Below are 9,259 nucleotides of genomic sequence, written 5' to 3' on the forward strand. Positions count from 1 at the left end.
GTTAAAAATTTAGATAAAAAGACTCCCTTAACTCAGAAAGTTTTGTATATTGTGTAAAATTTACATGTTTCATATTAACAACTCTTATGGCTGCATGGTGAAACTGTTGTCATCTGTCCAGATTTATTGAAATGTTCATGCACCACGGCACATTAATCTTGTAAAACTGCAGTAGTTCATCATGTATGCACTGCAATACTTCACCAAGCCTCCTTGGAGAGTCATGATTTGGAGATGCTGGTGTTGAACTGGGGTGTACAAAGTTAAAAATCACACAACACCTAGTCCAGCAGGTTTATTTGGACGCACTAGTTCCTTCATCAGGTGGCAGTGCTCCGAAAAGTAGTGTGTCCATATAAACTTGTTGGGACTATAACCTGATGTCCTTTGAGAATGGGTTCTGAATCTATGTACCCTTCACCTGGAAAGACATCAGGAGATGCACAGGAAGGTTCCTTCCAGGTTGCACACCAGCTTGACTTGTGACTATGTTGCAGTTCCTTCACCAGTGGTGGGTCAAAATCCATTCTCCCCCCTCCAAAATCAAAACCCCAGGACTGCAGCAGATAAAGGCTGCTTATCATCACCACCCTGTGGTCAGTTAGAGGTGTGCAATCAGTGCTGTGCCAGCCAGTGATTCCCACATCCCATGAAAGAATTTTTATGAAACTAGACTTCTGTTTGAATAAATATGCTTCATGCTGCTTGATTCAAGCTGTAATGCTGGCTTCACTGACGAATGAACTATCAGATAGGTTGGAAAGCTGAGCCTGGTCAACAGCTCCAATTAGCTTCTACATGGACGTCCAAGGAGACAAAATATTGGCTAACGTTCCTGCACCTTTTGTGTATGTATGCTGAAAAATACACGTTTGTGCAGTGGTAACAGATCTGACTCAGTAGTGCCCTCTCTGATAATAAGCATGCCAACAATCACAATATGAGCAAGCCTTTGAATAATTGCATATAGTGCCTGGCATGGTGCAACACTTCAAAAGGAACACTACTAAAGTGGGGACATAAAAATATGAATGTGTCGCTGATATAGCAAATGTCCACTATTAAATATGTTACTGATGTGCTGTCTAATCAAATTGATTCCAAACATGCGTGCAGAGGGTCAATCCATGGGGAAAGGAACTGCTTTTTACAGTTTGCCATCTCATGGAAGTATGAACTGCTTCTATTAATCTCTGGCTGTATTTTCTGTCAGAATATGATTAATGAAGGCTATGCTGCAACACAGTTAATCAATCAACTACATGACGTCATTATTGATAAAGAGGATCTTAACGATCAACAGAAATCAGCGATCACGCTAAAACTGGCAGTAAGTATGCCTTGAGCTATGTTTTACCTTTTTCTGCTTTTAAACTATTACAAATTCATTCACCTAACTCCATCTCGCTGCATGCTTTGGTATCCTGACCTTTGAATCTTGAAAACCATTTGTTTTTACCCCACTCGACATTAGTTGGCTAAAATGCCAGTGTAATACAGAAGTAGTAAGTGGTTCTCTAGCCATTGTGGACTCTTTAGGTGGTAATTGTAGTCTGATAGTGGACGGAACGGTGGCTCAGTGGTTAGCACTGCTTCACAGCACCAGGGAGCCGGGTTCAATTCCCACCTCCAGCAACCATCGGTGTGGAGTTTGCACATTCTTCCCGAATCTGCGTGGATTTCCTCTAGGTGCTCCAGTTTCCTCCCACAATCCAAAAGATCTGCAGGTTAGGTGAACTGGCCATGCTAAATTACCCATAGTGTTAGGTCCATCATTCAGGGGGAATGGGTCTGGATGGGTTACTTTTTGGAGGGTCAGTGTGGACTTGTAAGGCTGAAGGGCCTGTTTCCATACTGTAGGGAATCTAATCTCACAATGAATCTGATTCTATTTAAGAGTACTTGTTATATTGGTTAGACATATTGTAATGCCTTTCCCCTGAAGGCTGAGTAAGTTTGAAGTGCTTCAGTGATATTGAAGTATCTATTTGCTTCAGGGAAAATTCACAGAATTATTCCTAGCAAACATTTTGTATCTTTTTAAAAAATATAGCATTGCTCTCCATCTATTTGTCCTTTCTGCATATTTCCAAATTCAAGTTACCATGACTGAGCTTCACTTTCTATGACAGATTTACACCTTAGCAGAATGGTGCACCTTGAATGGTATTGCTAATTTTATTCATCAGTATTCTTGAAAATTTGTTGTCAGTATTGAAATATTTTCCATTCAGAGAAATTCTTCATTTTTAGGATAGAAATACAATATTCTTGAAAATTGGCCCTAAATGCCAATTGAGTTAATCTTGGGGAAGTTACTTGTCAGTCTATCTTTGACAGTTATATAGTTAGCTTTAAAGAATGTTAAAATGTTGCATTCATTGTAAAAATGGCCTTTTCATTTCTCCCCAGGAAGTTGACAAGTGTTTAATCGATGGCGCTGATGAGTATCTGCAGATGATCAGTCTTTCTGCAGTTATTATGCAACAGTTTACACAGACCACTTAATCAAACTATAGATAAGCAGCAGTTGAAGAAAACAATTACTCTCCATTATTTAGTCCCACAAAGACCTGGAAGATCTATATATAGTCTAAAGCCCTCAAGCCAAGTGTTGACTTTTCTACAATGCTTTTAGATCAGTGCTTCATACAAAATAAAGTGTTTTCAAATATGTTTGAAGTGTAATAATTTGTTGACCTTGAGTATTTCAGCAAATCTAGTCAAACACATGCACAAGCAATTTTAAATCATCACTGACTTGAGAAGGGGTCATCCCTTAAAATTACTTTTTATGCATGCTGCTGGGGTGAATTCAGACATAACCTGAAATGATGCAGCAACGTTCTGCTACTCTTGGTCTCCAGAGAAAGGTATTAGAGCCAAAGGCTGATGTGTACCCAGAACCATGGCTGCATGATTGATGTATATGCCTAAACTGTCCAAAATTTCTTGAAAAGTCTGATGCTGTACTGACTGAGCTATAAGGTTTCAGGAAGGGCCATGTAACGTCTCTGTTTTATAAGTGGGGGAGACACAAAGCAAGAAGCCATAGGCCAATTAACCTAACATGTGACATGAGGAAGTTGCCATATTCCCATAAGGAGATTACAGCCGAATACTTTGAAAATTGATGTAATCAGGCATTGTGAACAAGACATTTTGTACCTTCCTTCCATTTGCGCCTGTTAAGTATCTTTGGGAAGTAATGAGGTGGACAAAGGGGGACCAGTAGACATAAAGCGATTAGATTTCCAAAAAGCTTTAGATAAATTGTTGGGGCTGCGGGCTTATAAGTCCCTAATTTCCTGATGGACTTCACCCTAAAGTTTTAAAAGTAGCAGCTAGTGAGAGTTATGTGCACTGGTTTTAATTTTCCAGATCTCCTTCGATGGTCCCACTGGTTTGAAAAATAACAAATGTAACTTCTTTGTACAAAAAGCAGGAAACTACAGACCATTTTGCTTAACATCATTTCATGGGGAAAATGTTAGAAGCTACTAAGAAAGTAGTTAAAAGTTCATGGTAACAAAACAATGTGTTGTGCGAAAGGGAACTTATTTGACTGATCTAGAAGTTCTTTGTGGAGGTAATATGTGCTATGGATAAAGGGGAACCATTAAATGTACTGTAGTTAGTTTTTCAGAAGGCATTAAGTGCCATATCAAACTCTTATTGCAGAAAATAAAAGTTCAGTATAGAGCCAGCATATTGGCAGAGACAGAAGATTGGCTGGCTAACAGGAAAGACAGTAAACATAAATCTTTTTCAGTTTGGCAAGATGTAACAAGTGGTGCACCACAGGAATCAGTGCTGAGACCTCAAATGTTTGCAACTTCTAGATTGGATAAAGGATTAAAGGTATGGTTGCTAAATTAGCTTGTGTCACAAATAGGTAGGAAAGTATGTTCTGAAGAGGACCTAAGACTGCAAAAAGAAAGGTTTAAGTGAGTGAGCAAAGATCTGGCAAACAACATGTGGTAAAAACTGTGTATCCATTTTGGCAGGAAAATTCTAAAGCTCTATATTTAAATTGAGAGATTATAATTCTGAAATGTAGAGGTCCGGTTATCCTTGTAGATGCATTGCAAAATATTCATACGGATATACAGCGCGTGATTAGGAAAGTTAATTCGAATGTTATAATTTATCATGAAGGGAATTGCAAAGGGAGGTTACAAAACACTGTAGTATGCAGTGGTTCGCAAAGGATATAAATGTGTTGGATGGAGTTCTGAAGATTACATTATCATCACCTGAAGCAACAGTTATACAGTAGAGAAACAGATCAACTCATTAGCGAGTTTTGAGATCGACACATCCATGCCAACCAGATAATAAGGCGATCTAGTCTCGCTTGTCAGCATTTGGCCCATATCCCTCTAATGCCTTACTATTTATGTATCCATCTAGATGCCTTTTAAATGTTGTACCAGTCTCCATAACTTCCTCTGGCAGCTTGAACGCCTCATCTTCCACCTCGGAATACTTCAACCCCAGGGCATAAATGTGGACTTCACCAGTTTCCTCATTTCCCCCTCCACCCACCATACCCCAGTTCCAACCTTCCAGCTCAGCACCATCCTCATGACCTATCCTACCTGGCAATCTTCCTTTCCACCTTTCCGTTTCATCCTCACCTCCATCCACCTATTGTACTCTTGGCTACCGTCTCCCCTGCCCTATCCCCCCTCCCATTTATCTCTCCAACCTGGAGGCCCCCTGCCTCATTCCTGATGAAGGGCTTCTGCCCGAAATATCGATTTTCCTGGTCCTCGGATGCTGCTGTCCTCACTTTTGCCTAGCTGGTTCCATACACACACCATCTTCTGCATGAAAAAGTTACTCATGTCCCTTTTGAATCTTTCCCCTTAAACCTATGCTCTCTCGTTTAGGACTCACCTACCCTTAGAAAAAGATCTTGGTTATGCACCTTATCCACATGATTTTATAAACCTGTTAAAAATTTGGACATGCAAGGCTTATATTCATTAGATTTGAAGAGAATCATATTGAAATGTAAGATTTTAAAGGGTCTTCTGAGATAATCTATAACTAGGGGTCAGTCTTCAAAATTCAGGTATGGCCCATCTAAGATTAGACAATGTATTTTGTGAACATGAGCTGCAGCACTCTTGAAAAGATGGTGAAAGGACTCTGCTTGAATATTTTAAGACAGAGGAATTAACTTTTGGAGCTGTACAGCATGGAAACAGACACTTTGGTCCAACTCGCCTATTCCAACCAGATATCCTAAATAAATCTAATCCTGTTTGCCAGCATTCGGCCCATACTCCTCAACCCTTCCTTTTCATATAGCACCCCAGATACCTTTTAAATGTTGCTCTTGTACAGCCTCCACCACTTCCTCTAGCAGCTCGTTCCATACACACAGCACCTCCTTTCCCATCTCATCTCGAACCTATGTTCTGTGTTTGGACTCCACCCCCTCACCAAGGGGAAAAGACCTATTCACCCTATCCAGTCCCCTCATGATTTTATAAAACTCTATAAGGTCACCCTTTAGCCTCTGGCAATGTTCTTGTAAATCTTTTCTTAACCCTTTCCAGTTTCACAATATTTTTCTTATAGTAGGGAGACCAGAATTTTCCGTAAGTGGCCTAACCAATGTGTTGTACAGGCAGGACATCTCTGCAGGATTTCTCAGGATAGTACCCTTGGCCAACTAGCTTCAGCTGTTTTATCAATGAATTACCTCCACTTCATAAGGTCAGAATTGGGGATGGCTGCACAATGTTCAGCACTATTTGCAACTCCTCAGATACTGAAGCACCCAGTGTTCAGAAGCACCTCCGTGTTCAAAAGCAACAAAATCTGAGCAATATCCAGGCTTGGGCTTACAAACTGCAAATAACTCACCACACAAATGCCAGACTATGATTATTTCCAATAAGAGAAAATCTAACCACCACTCTGTTGGTATGATCAGCAAATTTGCAGATGACACAAAGATTGGTGGAGTAGCAGAAAGCATAATGGACTGTCAAAAGAATACAGAATATAGAAAGACTGGAGGGTTGGGTGGAAAGGTGGCAGATGGAGTTCAATCCAGACAAATTAGATTACATTACAGTGTGGAAACAGGCCCTTTCGGCCCAACAAGTCCACACCGACCCACCGAAGCTCAACCCACCCATACCCCTACATTTACCCCTTACCTAACACTACAGGCAATTTAGCATGGCCAATTCACCAGACCTGCACATCTTTGGACTGTGGGAGGAAACCGGAGCACCCGGAGGAAACCCACGCAGACATGGGAAGAACGTGCAAAGTCCACACAGTCAGTCGCCTGAGGTGGGAATTGAACCCGGGTCTCTGGCGCTGTGAGGCGGCAGTGCTAACCACTGTGCCACCGTGCGAGGTGATGCATTTAGTGTTTAGATCAGAGTGGTGCTGGCAAAGCACAGTAGGTCAGGCAGCATGAAAAATCGACATTTTGGGCAAAAGCCCTTCATCAGGAATAGAGCTCTATCCTCCCAGATCTCTCTACCCATCAACTTTTCCCAATTACTGTGTAATATGCTCTAGCATTAGATTTGCCTAAATGCTTCACCTCCCATTTACCTGGATTGAATTCCATCTGCCACTTCTCCACCCAGCAATCAGTATTCTTTGACAGACCCTTATGCTTTCTGCTACTCCAATCATTGTGTCATCTGCAATCTTACTGATCATAACAGTAATGATCTTCCAGATCATTATTGTATAACACAAACAACAGTGGCCCCCACTGCTGGGAAAAACCGATCTGGATCACTGAATCTCCTTTGGGAAAGTTAAACCATCATCCTTAACTGGTTTGGCCTACATGTTGATTAAGTGGCTACTGAGCAATTAGGAACACGCAATAAATGCTGCATGGATAAAAACAAGAACTGCAGATGCTGGAAACCAGAATCTAGATGAAGACGAAGACAAGTGATATTTGTCATTACTTGTAAAGGTGGAAAAAAGTTTAGAATGGATTTTAAAACCTATGCTAGCTCTCTATGACAGAGTGACAGGAATTAAAATGCTGTCAGATATCTTAAATAGCATTGAGGATGAATAATGGCTTTAGTTTCCTCAATTATGAAACAAAAAAAAGTTAACCAAGCTTCAAAATTCCACAAGAAGTGTGATCTATGGAAAATTATCTTTCACATTAGTTGTACATTTTTAAAAACTTCTAGTTGGAAACAGTAATACTCTATGACAAATTCTTATTTTAAACTATAAAGATAGGAACAGCAATTGTACATGAACCAGTATTACTGAGATCAGCTTTTCTAAATGCCATGATAGCAGCCAGCACCACAAAAAAACCGTGGCCAACAATGCACAGAAGTGGATGTTTTTACTGGTTAAACCTTAATGTATTTACCACAACCTTAAGGTATTTACAATAAAATCAGAATTAAGGGACATGCTCTGTTTCAAGTTCCCAAGACCAATTGTGGAGTTATTCAAACATTGTACAAAATTATACAATGGAACACACTGCCCACAACAGCAGTGAACTTGCCAACTTTATAGGGCATTTTAGTCATCCTTGGATAAATATACACATGAAAATATTGTGTAGGTTAGATAGGCTTCAGATTGACCTGTGAAACCAATGAACATCAAGAGCTGAAGGGCTGGTACTGCACTGTAATGTTGTATGTACCAGCCTCAGTAGCATTTACTTGCCATTAAGAAATTCTGTTCAGTTCCATGTTACAGTGTAAGTACACTGTCAAGTCAAAGTCAGGAAAGCTCTAATCTAAAGAATGGTGAAGCAGGAACACTAAGTAGCTCCCACCTTCAATTACTTACTTTTTAATAAAGTGGAACATCGCAGAGTGCTTTTGATGACAATGTCACTAGGTATTGCCAACCTAATGAGTGAGGCTCTCAGGTGAGGTACACAGAACTGAGGCCCGGGTATTTAACCAACTCCACCCAACAGACCTGCTCCATGTACTTTTCCCTGGAATCTAATTTTGAATGTTATATTTGCCATTTAAGTGTAAAACAAACAAAGGCAACCATTTCATTCACACCTACAACTAAAAAGGAAAAAATCAGCAAACCAAAGTCTCCCAACTCTTTGGGAGGAATGAGATGAAAAAAAATGACCATTTGTCGCTTTTGTTCCTCCTGTCAAGAGGTCCACATTTCAAGTAGAAATTAACTTTAATAGCTTTACATTCTAACTTCTCAAAACTCCACCATACAAATTCAATAAATCTAAAAGATGCAAAACACATTACTGTTGCAAATACCTTCAATGTAGATTCAAGTCAGTCAGGGCACTGATTATTTGCAAGCCATTCCAAAAGGAAAATGCAGAAATTATACACAAATCAAGTTACTCATCTAAACCTGCACAATGTTCCTTCAGATTTGTTCAGTTCAATGTAAATGTTAGCTTCACTGGGGCTGGAACACTGCAATTCCAAATTGGCCAGCATTTGATATTAAACCATCCCTACACATGCATGGCTTAAACCTTACTGATTAGAGGTCACAGGCAGATAAAGCTACGTATCTTCTAGAAACCCCATTTAGAAGCAAGTTTGAGTGTAACCCTCCAATAGTGTTTCATAGTTTAAAAGCACCACAGGAATGAGCCTGTAATACATTTGCTTAGGCTTGCTGCATTTTATATTGCTCAGATCATACAAACATGCACCACCATTGCAAATTTACAGGTAGTTTTTCCTCCTACATTTACTCTCTCCAGAAGCATCTTAGATCAACATGGTTTAAAAGTTGAAAGATCTGTATTTTACTATTGAGCAGAGTCTGTACAATCTCCTAGGAGGTTGTTTTCTAGAGAAAACAAAAATAAATATTTAGAATAGAAGACAGCGACAGATTGCATAAATTAGAACAGCCCATGTACAATAAACAAAAGAACTACAAAGTTACAAAAATAAGGATGCAATACAGGAATGCAGTTACAACATCTGGCCTCCCTCAAAACTAATGCCAAATTTCTCACATTTGTACAAAGTATCTTTAACAACCGCCTACTGGGAAGCCAAAACTGTGCAGATCATAGCACAAATAGATCTTTGCACAACTCAAAACTTTTTATTAAATACAAATACATGTAGTTAGATTTACTCTAGAAAAAAGTGCACATACATTTACCAGTTGATTGGCAAGCTTCATTTTAAAATAGTTGTAGATATGCCAGTTTGACATAATTGGCTGATTTAACACAGCACTTGAATTTTTTAGTCCATAAGTAAACTATTAAGTGATA

At 39.6% G+C, this 9,259-nt stretch overlaps 1 protein-coding gene across 3 annotated transcripts in view; it reads left to right on the forward strand.

Annotated features, from left to right (window-relative positions):
- Positions 1–2,676, forward strand: part of rfc4 (replication factor C (activator 1) 4) — a 43,013-nt gene extending 40,337 nt beyond the window's left edge. For all 3 annotated transcript variants that reach the window (XM_043702836.1, XM_043702834.1, XM_043702833.1), the window contains 2 exons: positions 1,214–1,330; positions 2,413–2,676. In XM_043702836.1, the coding sequence (XP_043558771.1) occupies positions 1,214–1,330; positions 2,413–2,508 (213 nt within the window). In that variant the 3' untranslated portion in view covers positions 2,509–2,676. The remainder of the gene's footprint in view (positions 1–1,213; positions 1,331–2,412) is intronic.
- Positions 2,677–9,259: the final 6,583 nt, after the last annotated feature.

Source organism: Chiloscyllium plagiosum, chromosome 13 (assembly GCF_004010195.1).
Source record: "Chiloscyllium plagiosum isolate BGI_BamShark_2017 chromosome 13, ASM401019v2, whole genome shotgun sequence".
Taxonomy (NCBI): Eukaryota; Metazoa; Chordata; class Chondrichthyes; order Orectolobiformes; family Hemiscylliidae; genus Chiloscyllium; species Chiloscyllium plagiosum.